Here is a 16,658-nt window from a genome sequence, read left to right on the forward strand (position 1 = left end):
TTAGAAACAACTTATTACTTTTGTATACAGGCACACCTTGGAGATACTGCGCGTTCGGTTCCAGACCACCACAATAGAGCAAATATCACAATAAAGTCAATCACATGAATTTTTTGGTTTCCTAGAGCATATAAAAAGTATGTTTATACTGTAGTCTATTATGTGTGCAATAGCATTATGTCTAAAAACACAACCTATATATCTTAATTTAAAAATAACTGATTGCGGGGCTTCCCTGGTGGTGCAGTGGTTGAGAGTCCGCCTGCCGATGCAGGGGACACGGGGTCGTGCCCCGGTCCGGGAAGATCCCACATGCCGCGGAACGGCTGGGTCCGCAGTGTGGGGAGAGGGGTGCCTCAGGACAGCAAGGAAAAGGCAGAAGCGTAGGTTTCCCACTTGGTCTTTGTCGATGGGGTTTAGGGTGAGGCTGCAGTTTTTCATAGTGTTTGGCTGGAATAGGGTGTTATTACCTAAGTTTTCTAGCTTGATATGCTGTCCTTTTTCTGGTCCTTTAGCAAGAGAGAGCAGACTTTTGGGGGGCCCTCATTTTTTTTTTTTTTTTGTCTGAGCCCATTGGTATTTCCAGGTTGCTGGCTTCTCAAGCATCCTGCCCAGGATATATGAGGCAAAAAGAAAAACTAGGGGTTTTGCTGCCATATCATCCCATAGGTCCCAAGATCCTTGGCCTATCCTTCTTTTCTCTACCTTTCAGAGTCTTTCAGTGTTTGTTTTCTATATAAAGTCTAGGGTTTTTAAGCTGTCGTTAGCAAGAGGAATAAGCAGAAGTGCCTCTAATTCCATCTTGTCTGGAACCAGAAACCTCCCTCCCTCACCCCCATCCATGACAAAAACTCTCAACAAACTAGGTATAAAAGGGAACTTCCTCAACCTGATAAAGGGCATCTATAAAAACCCATAGCTGACATCATACTCAGTAGTGTAAGACTGAATGCTCTCCTCCTTAAGCTGGCAACAAGGCAAGGCTGCCTGCTCTGGCCACTCCTATTCAACCTTGTGTCTAATCAATGCCATAGACAACACAGAGAAATTAAAGGTATCCAGAGGGGAAAGGAAGAGGTAAAACCGCTCTACTCATAGAGGACATGTAGAAAATCCTAAGGAATCTGCCAAAAAATTACTAGAACTAAATACTAATTTAGCAAGGTTGCAGGATTTAAGATCGAGATAACAAAAATCAATTGTACTTCTATATATTAGCAATGAAAAATCAAAAAAATCAAACTAAGAGAAGAATTCCACTTACAATAGTGTGAAAATCATGCAATACTTAGTAATCAATTTAACAAAAGTACAAGACTTGTACCCCGAAAACTACAAAATATCACTGAGAGAAATGGAAAAGATCTAAATAAATGGTATAGAACAACTGGATATCTATACGCCAACAAAAAAAAAAAAAAAGAGGAATTTAGATCCTTATCTCACACAAACATTAACTTAAATGGATTTGGCCTAACTATAAGAACAAAAACTGTAAAAATTACAGAAGACAATGTGACCTGAGGTCAAACAAAGATTTTTAAAATATAACACAATCCATAAAATACTATTGGACTTCACCAAATTTTAACACTTTTGCTCTTCAAAGGCAAAATACAGGAAATGTAAATACAGGCCACAGACTGGGAGAAAATATTTGCAAATCATCTATCTGATAAAGGACTTGTATCCAGACTATGTAAACGACTCTTAGAACTCATTAATAAGACAATCCAATTTAAAAATGAGCAAAAGACCTAAATAGGCACTTAGCCAAAGAAGTCATATGAAAGAGTAATAAACACATGAAAAGATGCTCAATATCATTAGTTATTAGGGCAATGCAAATTAAAACCACAGTGAGATACTGCTTTGTAACCACAAGGATGGCTAAAATTGAAAAGACTGACATTACCAAGTGCTGACAAGGATGTGGAGAAACCAAAACCTCATACACTACTGGAAGGAAAGTAAAACAGTACAGCTAGTTTGGTGATTTCTTAAAAAGTGACCTATACAGTGATCAGGTCACCCATCAATTAGACTTCCAGGAATCTCAAGAGAAAGAACATATATCCACACAAAGATGTATACACAGATGTTCACAGCAGCATTATTCACAAGAGCCACAAACTAGAAACAATCTAAATGTCTAGTAACTGGGGAATGGATAAACATAATGTGGTCAACCAGACAATGGAATACTGTTGAGCAATAAAAGGGAATGATGTACTGACATACACTATAACATGGATGAGCCCCCAAAACATCGGTAAGTGAAAGAAGTTGGAACCAAACACTGCATATGATTCCATGTATGTGAAATTACCAGAAAAGGTACATCTATAGCGACAGAAGGCAGATCAGCAGTTGCCTGGGGCTGGAGGTGGGAACGGAGATAGACTACAAATGGGCAGAGGGAACTTGGAAATATTCTAAAAATGGGTTGTACAATGCTATACATTTACTAAGAATCACCAAACTGTATACTTATAATGGGTGGATTTTTTCACTTAAAAATTGTGGTAAAAAACATATAACATAATATTTACCATCTTACTCGGTTTTAAGTGTACAGTTCAGCAGTGTTAACTGTATTTGCATTGTTGTGCAACCATCACCACCATCCATCTCCAGAACTTTTTCATCTTGCCAAACTGAAACTATATCCATTAAACACTAATTCTCATTCCCCTCCCCCCAGCCCCTGGCAACCAGCATTCCCCTGCCTGTCTCTGAGAATTCGACTACTCTAGGGACCTCATACAATTAGAATTATACGGTATTTGTCTTTTTGTGACTGGCTAATTTCACTTAACATAACGTCCTCAAGGCTCATCCATGTTGTAGCACGTGACAGAGTTTCCTTCTTTTTTAAGGGTGAATAATACGAATGGGTGAATTTAATGGTATGTAAATTATGTCTCAATAAAGCTATTTTTTAAAAAGGCAAAATTCTGGACAGTGATTCCCTCCAGAGGGGGTAGAGACTGGAAGGGGGCATGATGGGGGGGGGTGCGTCTGGGAACTGTTACAGTTCTATTTTTGGATCTGGGTGCAGGTTACCTGGGTGGGTTCATGTTATGAAAATTCATTGAGCTGTACTCTTGTGACATGTGCCCTCCTCCTTGTGTGTTCATCTTCAATGAAAAGTTTCATTAAAAATCCTTATTTATTCCTGTTTTGTAAATAAGTTCATTTGTATCTTTTTTTTTTTTTTTTTTTTTGTGGTACGCAGGCCTCTCACCGCTGCGGCCTCTCCCGTTGCGGAGCACAGGCTCCAGACACGCAGGCTCAGCGGCCATGGCTCACAGGCCCAGCCTCTCCGCGGCATGTGGGATCTTCCCGGACCGGGGCGCGAACCCATGTCCCCTGCATCGGCAGGCGGACTCTCAACCACCGCGCCACCAGGGAAGCCCCTGTATCATTTTTTTAGATTCCACATATAAGCGATATCATATGATATTTGTCTTTCTCTGTCTAACTTACTTCACTCAATATGACAATCTCTGGGTTCATCCATGTTGCTGCAAATGGCATTATTTCATTCTGGCGGGGGAGGGATAAATTGGGAGACTGGGACTGACATATACACACCAATATATATAAAATAGAGAACTAATAAGGACCTGCTGTGTAGCACAGGGAACTCAATACTCTGTAATGACCTATATGGGAATAGAATCTAAAAAAGAGTGGACATATATATATATATATGTATAACTGATTCACTTTGCTGTACAGCAGAAACCAGCAACATTGTAAATCAATGATACTCCAATTAAAATTTTTTTTTAAATCCCTGTTTAGACTATTTCACAGGGTTACTTTGAGGCTCACGTAGTGCTTTGTTAGCTATAACCTGCTTGGCAAACACAGGCGCTGTCACTATGATCTCAATGACAGTTTTGAGTTCTGAATAAACAGGTCCCCCAGGCCTGGCTGTTGGGTCTCCAGTACTCACCAGCCCCTAATTCCCATTCCACATCAGGGAGACAGTTCATGGGACTTCAGCTGTGTGTTCTGAATAAGTATTCGGAATGGCCCTCCTTTCCCATCGCAGCCTGGGCGGCGGCAGCCGCAGCCTCGGCACAGCTGCCCCCTGGGTGCCCACCTCACTGGGTGCCCACCTCACCCAGCCCCCACCCAGGGCCCAGGAAAGGTGGGGCTGAGACTCACTCTGCAGCACGAGGACCACCACTTTCTCCACCGCGCCCAGCTCATTCTCCGCCAGGCACTGGTACTGTCCCGCGTCTTCCTTCTGTGGGTGGGCACGGGAGCAGGGGCGTGGCGTTCAGGAGAGGAGAACGAGGGGGCGGTGAGCATCTGGGGACAGCTGGGCACAGACAGGGGCACCTGGAGCACGACCCATCTAACCAGGAGGAGCTTAGAGCATAAACCAGCTGGGGGCCCGCAGATTCCACCAGAGGGGCTTCCATGGCTGCTTGTCAATAGAATCCAAAGAGAATCCAGCCCCTTTCACCCCTGGAACTTGGGGTGGTGACTACTCATTGCTCTAAGGGGAGCTCTATGCTGCAGAAGCATGATTTAGATCCACCTCTTCCAAATTGTGTACGTTAAAGTATTATGACTCCACGGCACATTATTAGGAATTCCAGCACTTCCTGGCCTTGGTGATAGGGAAGTTTCTTCCCAGGATATCCACGACCATGGCAGTGATGCAACTCAGGAAGAATGCTGGCTCAGATTCGCTTCCGAGTGGCAGCACCACCATGAGATGGAGCCGGGGCAGCCTGAAGCCACTGTCCACGCCCAGAAGATAATATCCCAGAGGCCACTCCCAAGGGACTGTCAGCGGGCAGCACGGCACACAATTAAAAGTATAGATTTGGGCATCAGTCCAAGATGGGACTAAATCCGGGCTCCACTGTTCACCATGTCTCTGGAGCCTCAGTTTCCCCATCTCTAAAATGGGGATAATAACCGATACGATTGTTGTAAGCATCAAATGAAATCATGCTCCCTAAATGCGAGGCACGGTGCCTGGTCCACAGCAAATACTCAGGTCACGGCAACCCTTACTGCTGCTGCTGCTGCTGCTGCTGCTGCCTTTACCAGTCTGAGGCAGGCTGCCAGATGGGCAAGATCAAGGACCCCTAAGATGAGTCCTTGACATCATCGAACTGTGGAATTCTGCAAGACCACTGGGACTTGGGACACAGAAGGGAAGGTAAGCAGGGGCTGCTCCCGAGCTCAAGGCTTTGGAAATGGCGTGGAGTAGGAATCAGGAGACCTGGGCTGGGGTCCTGCCTCAGGTGCTTACTGGCTGTGGGCCTCTCTGACCCTCAGTGTCTTCATCTGTAAAATGAGGCACTCTTATCCGCTTACTCTGTTCCATGGGGTTGTTATTAGTAACATATATTGGCATTACTGAGGGACCAATCACTCTTAAATACCTGGTGTGGGTCATCTCACTGATTTCTCACTATAAATCTATGAGGTAGAACAATTATTAGCCCCATTGAATGGATGAGGTAATTGAGGCACAGAGAAGTTAAGCCACTGGCTGGAGGTCACCCTAGTTAGTCAGGCGAGAATCTCTGGGTACAGGCAGGAAAATGCTTTGTAGACTGTAGAGGGTGGTGCCAACCTAAAGAACCATCTTGGATAATCAGACAAAGTGGAGGGTTGTCCCAGGTGGCCCCAGCCCAGGCCCCGCCTTGCCTCGGTCCTACGGATGATCAACGAGCCATTCTGCAGCCAGTGCCGGAGCCGGCTGCCCTGCAGCAGAAGGCCATCTTTGATCCAGTGGATGTTGGGTTCTGGGTCTCCACGGACCACACAGTCCAGCCGGACGCTGCCCCCAACGGGTTCCACCAGGTAGGAAAAGGCCTCCCCTTGTAGGACAGGAGCCTCTGCACAAGGTGACAGTGGACAAGGAGTGAGAAAGGAGGTTTCCTTCAGGCTAAAATTCCCATAAATCCGTCCCCAAAAGCCTGCCAGACAGACCCCAGGAACCTATGGAGGCTCCTGATGGCTCAGCACGGCTGTGTAGAGTCAATACATCTGGGATGGCATACAGCTTCCATGTCGCAGGTCAAGAGAACTAGACTGGCAGTGGCTGCCAGGAACACTGTGCTGAGAAGGATTTGAAGTTGAGTAGGAATAGTGCTATGATCGATTAGTGATGCCTGAGACAGGCACAGGAGGGGAGAAAGTGTATGAGTGTCATGCACTTGCGCTCAGAGATGGATTGGCCCAGCAGCAGGGTACTTTGGACAACAAGGACTACACAATCATTAGGACACCTCTGTTGGACATAGCAACACGAAGACATCCCTGATTCTCATTTCATGCAACTCTTAAACCATCTTGGATGCCCTGTGCTGGTTCTCATCCTTGCCGGTTTCCTGAGGTTGAATCTACCAACAGTACAGTTGAATCCTGGTGCCTTGGGCAGCTCATTCCCCTCCATCGAGCCCCACCCTCCCATCCTAAAGTTGGACATACAAGTCACAGTGACATGAGGGTTACTGTGCAGGGCTGTGGGGAGCAACCGGCAGGCTGGCGAGATTCACGCATTGTTTGCCAGGGTACCTTAGCCCCCATCCCCCTCCCACAGTGACACCATCCAGCTGAGGGTAGTGCTTCAGGCTGATGAGTCAGATCTCAGTTCTACCTACAGCCGGTCATCTGGGGAGGGTAAAAAATACTGATGTCGAGGCCTCACCTTTACGGAGTCGGGGGTGGAACCTGGGCCTCGGTATTTTATAAAGTCCCCCAGGAGATCCTAATGCCCAGCCAGGGTGGAGAGGTACCAGTTCAGAGATTAGGAGGCCAGTTTCTTAGAAAACCCACTAGGCTGGGTCAGCAGAGGTCTGGAGAAAGACCACGTGGTCACTCCCTACCCTTCACGTGGACGAAGCTGACCGCCTGCACTCGGCCCACTCTGTTCTCGGCCCAGCAGACGTAGGTCCCGCTGTCCTCTCTGGTGACTGCCATCCGCTGCAGTGTGCTGCCCCCGTCCTGCTCGGACACCCCCTCTGTGGCAGAGAAAGAGACGCCCCAGCGGGCTCTGAGCTCAGGGTGCCAGGGACCTCCTGCCCTGAACACTTAATTCCGGCCTCGGTATCCAGCTGGTGCTTCATAAAGGCACAAAGTGTCCCCTCCCTGCTGGAAGCCTAAGCAAGTGGGATCCGATCGTGGCAGGCACAGGATCGGATGATGAGGCTGAGGTTGAAGACCTGCCTTTTCTCATTTTCAAGTCCACACCGCGAGTATGATGAGTGGCCAAGGGTAGGTCTTCGGGGGCCTATTAACATGTAGCACTTATAGAGATATTGTCATGAGTTACATATAGATGGACGCTATTTTTTTCAATTAATTTTTTGGGGGGGCTGTACCACACCGCATGTGGGATCTTATTTCCCTGACCAGGAATCAAACCCGTGCCCCCTGCAGTGGAAGCCCAGAGTCTTAACCACTGGACCTCCAGGGAAGTCCCTAGATGGATGCTATTAACAGCCTTTGTTTTCCCTGTAATCCTTAGACAGTGCCCCTACCCCAGGAATAAGGACAAGTGCTTATTGGACACTTGGACACAGATGGGGCATTTACTCTGGGTGAGGTCCTGCCAAGCGAGCCTCCTGCATTAAATCATTCCGCCCTCAGGACCCCTGTTATCTCTATTTCAAGATGAAGAGCTGGGCTCAGAGAGGCTGAATCTCTCTCCTGATCTCTCCGCCCAGGAAGCAGTGAGGTTGAGGCAAAGCCTTCTGCACAGGTAGGCAAAGCCTTCTGCACAGGTGTGCAAAGGTGAGCCGCACACGTTTCCCAGCACCTGGCCTTGGGTATAGGAGGATATGAAAATATCACTTTGCAGTGGAGGAGGCTTAGCAATTCATCCATTTGGCAGACATTGATTTGAGTACCTACTATATACACCACAGGGCCTGAGCAGGGCTTGGACCCCCCTAAACACCACTGGGAACCCAGGTGAGAGGAGAGAGCCCCCCATGAATGGAGTTTGTTGAGGGGCCCACAGTGGGAGCAGCAGCGCTGGGCTGGAGCACAGGCCCCTCTCCTGGCCCTGAGGTCTCCAGGGTTGAGTCTTTTTCACAGGTGGCTTCTTGCTGGGTCTGACATGTGACTGGTCACATAGGGCCACATGTGTGTTTGCCCTGTGCCCCAACGCAGGGCCAAGTCTGGGGACCCAGAACCCACAGGCTGACTGGTACCCTCTTCCTCTTCACCAGGTTGGGTCACCCCCCACCCCGCCCACCCTCTTCAACCTCCCAGGGTCCTGGGTCTCTGTCCCACCTGCCCCCAGCAGGCCCAGACCTGTGACTGGCTGGTTGTTGACAGTCCAGCCTATTCGGGGTGTAGGGCTGCCACGGGCCGCACAGTGAAGCCACAGCCTGTCCCCAAGGTTCAGGCTGCGGTCCCCAGGCAGGCTGGTGAAGACAGGCGGTGCCAAGATGGTGAGGTGCATGCGGCGGCGGGCGCGGCCCACGGCATTCTCGGCAGTGCAGGTGTAGGTGCCAGCGTCCTGGCTCTGTGGGCACAGGGAGGGGTCAGTCTGAGAACTGCCCCCACCCCAACATGGGCCAGAATGCCCCCGGGGACCTGCTCCCTGGCAGGTTCCCATGGACCATGCAGCCCAGAGAGGCAAAGTGACTTGCCCAAGGTCACACAGCTAGCAAACAGCTCGGCTTCACCACTGCACCTCCCTGCAGCCTTCATATGGCTATGCGTTTTGATAAAATACAATTTATATTTTAAGGCAGGACAAGAAAAATTAAACATAAAATTCTCTGTCTTTTGGGGCCTCCTCCTTCCATCCCTAATGTGCAGTGTGTATCTGCATTACACATTAACCAGAGCTCCTCAAGGACGGGTGTGCCTGCTCAGCTGTAAAGATCTTTTTTTTTCCTTTCCTGACGCTAGCAATGTAACTTCTTAACAGAATAGCGTTCTTTCCCAGCTCTGTAAGGGGTCATGGTGACTCGCTGTTCACTTTGTACCTGCTTACCCGGACTATGTATCTTTGGTGAACTTTATGTAAAATACGAGTATGTCATTCTGATGTATGATTCCTTGTCTTGAAAGTGTATGTGACCGTGCCTTTACCTCTAACAGGTCTCCCCGGTTATAATCCTCAGTTTGGCTCCAAAAAATTCCCTTTTTTTCCTTCTTCATTTGATTGTTAATTGAATTTTCAGCCTTCATAATCTAAGCCTGACCACACGTTTGTAACAGTCACCATTTACTAAGCACCTCCTATGCGCTCAGAACGGAACCTGCGCTCCGCTCACCTGTGCTCACCTCATCCATCACCCCTGAGGCGGGTCCTGCTTTCGGTGCCTTCTCCGAGAGGAGAAGTTCTGTGGTGCATCCCAGCAGGGCTGGTGCACTCTCCACTGCACATCTGGCTCCCTGTGTGGCAGGATCCCCACCCCCACGGCCCCCTCGAGATGTGCCCACCCAGCAGCCACCCACCCATCTGGACAGTGACTTCTTTTGTAATTACAGAACATGATGAGCACTGATGGGGGAAGGGAGCCGGGGTTCCACCCACACCTGTAGCTCAGGTTGAGAACATTTGAGGCAGTTTGGGGACACAAAGTCATCGCCACGCTCCTCCCTCCCTCTCTTCCAGGGCTCCTTCCCTCCCCCTGGGACTAGCCATAGAGGTCCTGGTTCAAATCTTGGTTCTGCTTCTTGTCAATAGCATGTCTTCAAAACCTGGGTACACTCTGAACCTCGGTTTCCTCATCTGCAGCTAGGGTGATAACACCTACTTCCCCAGGTTCCGGGATTAAGAAACTGCACGGCATTCAGCACAGAGCATGGCACACAGGGGGGTGCTCAGCAGGTGTCTGCTGCTCCTGCTGTTACTACTATTTCCCTCTGCTCCCTGGAGCCAGGCCCTCACCTCTGAGTTCTTCACCAGCAGCCCCCCGGAAGGCTGGATGGTGAACTTCCCCTCAGCTCCAGACACAGGCTGGCCGTCCTTTTCCCAGGTGATGTCGGGCTCAGGACTGCCGCTGGCCGTACAGGGCAAGAGGGCGTGGGAGCCTTCGGTGGTGGACAGGTTGGGAAGGCCATTCTCGATCACAGGCGGGACTGTGGGGATAGGGAGGTCCCCTCGGTGACTGGGCTGGGCTGGGGTGGGCTGGGGTGCGCCATCCCTGCCCCAGTGCCCTTGGCACTTGACACATCCTCAGCCCCTTCCTCCACCCCTGTCTGCTGCCCCCACTGGCCCCTGGTCATAGGCCTCGTGGTCTGGATAACCTGGGGACTCTCTGGAGTTTGGTGATGCTGTGACAGAGTGACCCATTCACCCACATGCACACACAGTGACTAAAGGGACAGAAATGGCTATTGCTACTGGAAAGCCAAAATGAACGAAGAATGACCAGACTAGTCTCCCAGGAGGGGCCAGAGGAGGCAGAGAGGACTCTGGAGTTACTGTCTGAAGCCAGACCTTGGGTGCAAAATGGGAGCCCGTTTTTTCTTGAATTCCTTCTAGAACCACAAGCCGTGCTGGAGTAGGGGTGGGTGCGGGGACACGCCCCGCCCGGGACCAGGGCTGGGCAGAGAAGGGAGGGGGTCTCAGGGGCCTTAAAGCCCCTAGCTCACTGGGGTCCACTTCAGACCCAGCCACACCCCCAGGGGCCCACCTTGCACAACCAGCCGAGTCTTCCCCAGGGCACTGCCTGCGCTGTTCTGGGCGATGCAGAAATAATTCCCAGCATCCTCTGGCCTGACATGGATAATCCGCAGCTGTCCACTGGTTAGGACCTGGGTCCTCACCCCTGGATTTGGCGGGAAGGAATTGGGGGCTGGTCGCTGGGGCGACAGGACCCCCGAGGAGGGCAGGAAGGCTGCTTGGGCTGTTCTGTCTGACCAGACAAGTGACCTGCTGTGGCCACAGGGTGACGAGGGGCCAGAGCGAGCACGGAAGCCGGACCCAACCTCCCAACCCAGCCACCGAGTGCTCAGGCAGAATCAAGGGCTCTGGGGTGGTGAGGGGAGACGCGAGGGCAGGAGGTGAAGCGGGGGCCGGAAGGAGGACCACGGGTTCATACTGTCTTCCTCCCACCCACGCTGGCTGCCAAGGAGACTCACCTGCAGGCACGCTGAGACCCTCCTTCTGCCAAGTGATGCTCGGCCGGGGGATGCCCGAGGCCTCGCAGGGCAGCAGCACCTCCTCCTCTGCCACCGCCCAGACCACACTGGGTAGTGGCTTTACCACGGGGGAGGCTGCAAAGGAACAGGGCTGCAGAGGTCCCTGGGGACACCGTTAACACCCAGGCCTCTCCAACCAGGGGCCGTCTGAGCACCGGAGAGAGAGGCTGCTAAAGGGAACAGGGGGTTCTGGAAGCGTCAGAAGGAGGACACAGGCGGGCTATTTCTTTTCTCCCAGAGAATCCTCTAGCCCTCTGCAGGCTTCCCCGCCCCAAGAGCCACGGCTGTCTGGCCTCGGGGCCGCTTACCTTGCACGGTGAGGACCACGTGCTTGTGGGCCACGCCCGCGGAGTTGCGGGCCGTGCAGGTGTATCGGCTGGCATGGATGGGGAGGGCCTGCCCGATCTCCAGGGCACCTGTGGGCGGGAACAGGGCCCAGAGAGGGCTGAGGGGGCCTGGGACAGATGTCCCAGGGGTGGAGCCGGCAGGGCTCTTACACACTCAACCCTGGTGTCTCTGTTACAGGCCCCTCAATCTGCCTCCCTGCCCATTTGTAAGCAGCACGGGGGAACCTGGGCCTGCCTCTGCTCCCTGCTCAGACCATTCCTGTAGGCAAGTCCCTTCTGCTGTCTGGTACTTCTAGTCTCTGGGCCGGGTGTACAATGAGGAATCAGACAGGATGATCTCTAGACCCTTCTGGCTGTGATGAGCCAGGATCTGCCACTACCCGGCCTGGAATCCCTGGACCGCCCGCGCCTGGTTCCACGGGCCCTCACCCTGCTATCCTTTGCTGCACTCTGCTCAAAACTTGCCTCTTCCAGGAAGCCTCCCCGGATTGCTGCCTCCTCTTTCCTCCCTTTGCCCTCTCTCCCTCAGCCTTGGCTGCTCAACGAACACCATTTTAACCTTCCCAGACCATAGGCTGCAAGTCAGGTGAGGTGGTTTCTAAACCATCCCCTGTGGACCCCTGAGGGCCTGCTGAGGGGGCAAAGGGGGTAAGGCCCACCTGACTCTGGTCCACCCCACAGCCCCCATCCCAGCCTCAGATGGAACCAGAACCTAGCTTCTCTCACGTGTTGGGCTTCCCCACAACCACGTGTCAGAAGGAAGTGTTCTATTGCTTTGGAAGAGTTTGGAAACCACAGATCCGGCCAGTGGTTCACAGACTTTAGGATTTCACTAACCAGCCAACTAAAAAATACATTTAATTTAGAGAATCCCCATAAAGTTGACAGCTTTTTATTTTAACAAGCAAAGACACTTAAAACATTACCACGTACTATCACCTTAATTTCATAAAAGAAAGGCACTTTCAACACCGAATTATTAAGAAAAGCATTATTTCAGAATAAAGGCCAATCCTTCTAATGAGCTAAAACTAGCTTGATGAAAACTCTCATGTAGCTGTTATTTTTATCATTCTGCCATAAGGAGCACCAATTTACCAACTAGCACCAGGGACTGACTGATGGATATCAATACTCTAGTGCGTGGATGGGGATACTGAGGCCCGGGTGGTGGGGGGCGCGAGGGGGTTTGCCCAGGTCACACAGTGAGGGAATGGCAGAGCCAGGCCAGAACTTTCCATCTTCTCAACCACCAGGCCCCAGCGGGCTGCTTTCACAGTCTCTGCCCAATGCCCCTTAGTGTCCCCTCAGCAGCAGGCCCACGTGGCTCACCCTTACTTACCCGAAGGCGACACACGGTAGCCGTTCCCCCGCAACCCCAGCTGGGTGCCTGCTTTGCTCCAGGACACAACTGGGGCTGGCACCCCTGTGCTGTGGCACGTGAGGACCACGGGCGACATCATGGTCACGGTGAAGTCTGTCTGGTCGTCAGCAATGGTGGGAGGCACTGAAACGCAAGTCAAGGCTCGAGGCCCTGCTGTGGTCCCCTGGGGAACACACAGCCATGGGGCCAGGTGGACGAGAAAGATAAACAGACTGAGACACAAGGTGACATCAGTGACAAAGCTCCAGGGAGGGAGGTGCAGCGGTCACATTTCCTCACTCAGATGTGTTTTGCTGGGCGTGTGGGATAGTTACGAACTGCTTTCTCTAGATACCAGCCAGGTATCTCAGGGAGCGTTTCACAAGACCAGGGAGCTTGGAGGGGGCACAGAGTGAGCGAGGCCAGAGAAGGCCTCTGGGGCATGCGGCATTTAACCTGAGATCTGAAGGAAGAGCAGATATGGCCTGGGTGAAGGGAAAAGTGTCCAGCAGAGGGAACAGCATGTGCAAAGGCCCCGAGGTCAGGAACAAAAAGCTGAGAGGCATGAATGCAACCCAGAGTGAGGCAGGCCATGAGGTGAGCTGAACCTGGAGGGTCAGCAGGGTTGACCTTCTGGGCCCAGATGACACCATGCATTCTATCCTGAGGGTGGTGGGCAGCCATGGTGGGAGGGATTTTAACTGGGGTGATGACAAGGTCAGATTTGGGTTCAGAACATTCTGGACTTGGGAGAGGCCTCGCCTACGAGCTCCCACAGGCCAGGAACTGTGCTGGAGTTGGGTTATGTCAGTGTGGGAGGGCAGGATCAGAGAGGGCTTCCTGGAGGCGGTGACCCGGGAAGCACAGAAAGGCTCAGAGGGAACCCGTGCAGGTCCCTGGAGGCAGAGAGAGCGGCCAGGAGAGGGAGGCACTGTCCCCATCCCGGCTCCCTCATCTGCCCTCGCTGTGAACAGTCACTCCTGACCGTGAACTCACCGTGAACCGTCACCCAGTAGAGCCTGTGGGCCTTGCCCACTTCATTGCTCGCCACACACTCAAACTGGGCTGAATCCTGAGGGCTGGGCGCTGTGAGGAGCAAGGCGTTGGAGGGCAGGAGCCTGGACAGACAGATAGACAGTTGTCTGCTAAGTGACTGGCTGGGCTGACCTGAAACCAGCCAGCCGTGGCCTTCCTACCTGGGGAATTTGGAGGCAAGGGATGTGTTTCATGACTATTTTCCCTTCCTGTAACTGGCCCCCAGCCTCGACTCTAGAAGTTTCTCCTAGAATTTTCTACCTCCCAAGGTCTACCTGTTCAGTTTGTGGGCAATTTTAATGTTTGCCTCTGGGTTTCTCCATAATCTTAAAAATTTTCTACAGTCACCACCTATGATAGCTTCTGTAATTGTAACCATATCCAAAGCCCTGATCAGAACTGCTTGTGTTCAGTGAACACCTGCTTAGTCACAAAGCTCCACGATGATCTGGAACCTAACACAACAGATATTTGGTGAATTAATTGGTGAACTGACCTCTTAATACACCCAGGGATCATTTCAGGGTCAGCTGCATTTGAGAAACGGGGAGACCGAGGCTCCTGCAGGAGCCATGGGTCCAGGCTCAACCAGCATGAACTTGGGCTTCTACGTGGGTTCTTAAATAGTGACTAAAGTGGTTGCAAAGGCCATATATTTTCCATTTGGCTGTATGTCCCAAATGCCCCCACCTCCGACCAGGTATCTTAGTGTAAAGACCCTCCTGGCCCCTTGAAGTCAGGACACAAGTTCTGGTGCTGGCTTTGGTGAGACCTGAGCGCACCCCTGCCTCGGTTCTGGCCTGGCTCCCCCTCTCTGAGACGGGCACGCCCTTCCCCACCCCAGACATCTCCTGACGTTCCCAGAAGGACCAGCTCAGTACCGGTAGGCTCCCTGCTGCAGGCGGAAGTCCAGCTTCTGTCCATCCTTCCACCAGACCACAAGGGGCTTGGGTGAGCCTCTGGCCTCACAGGGCAGTGAGGCGGCAGTGTCAGCAGTCAGGGTCAGGTTGGAGGGGCCAGGGGTGATGGCTGGAGGCTCTGGGGAGAGAACAGTGATCAGGAGACGGGGTGTGGGATGGGGGCAGGGCGGGGGTCTCTAAGGTAAAGCCCAGGAGCAGGAGATACTCCAACCACCTTCAGCCCATCCCCGAGGAAGCAGTGGGGAGGAGGCAGGAGAAACTCTCCGAGCGGATCTTCCAACGGGCTCCCAAAGCTGGGGCGATGGGGCTTTTGACCACGCCTGAGGCTGGCATCCCCCTAACTACATGTCCTTGAATGGGGCCTCCAGGGCGCAACTCCCCAGCAGCCCCACCCGAGGCTAGGGCCCAGCAGCGCAGCCTCCACCAAGGTGATCAACGGGATTGAAGAGCAGATTAGAGCACCTGGCTCAGTGATCCTGAGTGTTTTACAGCTTGTGCACGTTTTGTCATTCAATATAATAGTATAGTAGTAAGTGTATATAATGTATGCATAAAGATAAATATGCATCTTTTTTTTTTTTTTTTTTTTTTTTGCGGCACGCGGGCCTCTCACTGTTGTGGTCTCTCCCGTTGCGGAGCACAGGCTCTGGACACGCAGGCTCAGCGGCCATGGCTCACGGGCACAGCCACTCCGCAGCACATGGGATCTTCCCAGACCGGGGCATGAACCCGTGTGCCCTGCATCGGCAGGCAGACTCCCAACCACTGTGCCACCAGGGAAGCCCCGATATGCATCTTTGAGTGTACACGTTCAAAGCTTTTTATTAATAGGATTCATGGTCAAAAACATTTGGAGATCATTGCTCTTGGCTCCTGACAGCTAGGATGAACCAGAAACTAAGCAGTACCTGGTCCAGACAGGGGTGGATGCTGAAGGCAAAAAAAAAAAAAACACACCTTCCCTCCTCTACCTACCGAAGACCCGGAGGTCACGGCCCTGCCGATCGGAACCAGCAGCGTTGGACGCCAGGCAGAGGTAGTGGCCGGCATCCTCGGTGAGGACTGGCTGGATCCTCAGGGAACCCTCAGGCAGAACCTGAAACCTGGAACACAGGGAGGGGTTGCCATGGATACCGGCAGACCAGCAAGTCCCTAGGGAGAAGCTGGACCCCCCCGCCCCCGCCCCCCCCCCCCCCCCCCGGTGGTGTCTCCAGCAAGACCCTCCCCTTGGTCTCTGGCTTTCTGAGCAAGAGGATGCTAACTCAGGAATCCTGCATCTGTGAGGCCAAGGTCGGTGGTTGGGGGGGCGGGCGTGGAGCCACAGCCTTGGGCAGCAACCTGCACCACAACCCAGCATCGGAAAGGGTGAAAGGGACTGCTTTGGGCCTCCCGTGCTCCCACCTGGGCCCAGCCTCCCCCCAAGAGCCAGAGGGCAGTGGTACCCCAACCCTTTCTGAGAACAGCCCCTCGATAAGGTCGGAAAACTGCCTTTTCCCAGGGGCCATGTCTGTACTGTGTGACCCCGCCCCCAGCCACAGCCGGTTGGACGGGGGATGAACACATCATGCAGGCTGAGCCAATGGAATTCTCTGCCCTGGGAATTTGGAACTGGGATTCACAGACAGCTCACCAGGGTCTGCAGGTTGTGTGAACAGAGCAGCTATAACTTGGCCGGGGGCGGGGGGGAGGTGTGGGGGGGGAGCCGTTCTGCCATGTTCTTAGAGAAAGAAGGTGTAGAAAATCGGTCTGAGAGAGAGAGAGGCATGAAGCCCTCACACACAGAAACAGAGAGTAGCAACCAAGAGTCAAAACTAGACAGACAGACAGACAGCCACCAGGGGT

General features: G+C 52.2%; 1 protein-coding gene across 1 annotated transcript in view; it reads right to left on the reverse strand.

Annotated features, from left to right (window-relative positions):
- The window catches only part of HMCN2 (hemicentin 2), a gene marked incomplete at both ends in the record, with an annotated part of 149,376 nt that overhangs the window by 11,741 nt on the left and 120,977 nt on the right, over positions 1-16,658 (reverse strand). Inside the window, 12 exons of the mRNA XM_079706160.1 lie at positions 4,180-4,261; positions 5,686-5,876; positions 6,870-7,004; positions 8,302-8,515; positions 9,896-10,086; positions 10,644-10,778; positions 11,092-11,226; positions 11,460-11,567; positions 12,841-13,005; positions 13,858-13,979; positions 14,778-14,934; positions 15,792-15,919. Coding sequence (XP_079562286.1) covers positions 4,180-4,261; positions 5,686-5,876; positions 6,870-7,004; positions 8,302-8,515; positions 9,896-10,086; positions 10,644-10,778; positions 11,092-11,226; positions 11,460-11,567; positions 12,841-13,005; positions 13,858-13,979; positions 14,778-14,934; positions 15,792-15,919 — 1,763 coding nt within the window. The remainder of the gene's footprint in view (positions 1-4,179; positions 4,262-5,685; positions 5,877-6,869; positions 7,005-8,301; positions 8,516-9,895; positions 10,087-10,643; positions 10,779-11,091; positions 11,227-11,459; positions 11,568-12,840; positions 13,006-13,857; positions 13,980-14,777; positions 14,935-15,791; positions 15,920-16,658) is intronic.

Source organism: Hyperoodon ampullatus (genome assembly GCF_949752795.1).
Source record: "Hyperoodon ampullatus genome assembly, chromosome: 6".
NCBI classification, from domain to species: Eukaryota; Metazoa; Chordata; class Mammalia; order Artiodactyla; family Ziphiidae; genus Hyperoodon; species Hyperoodon ampullatus.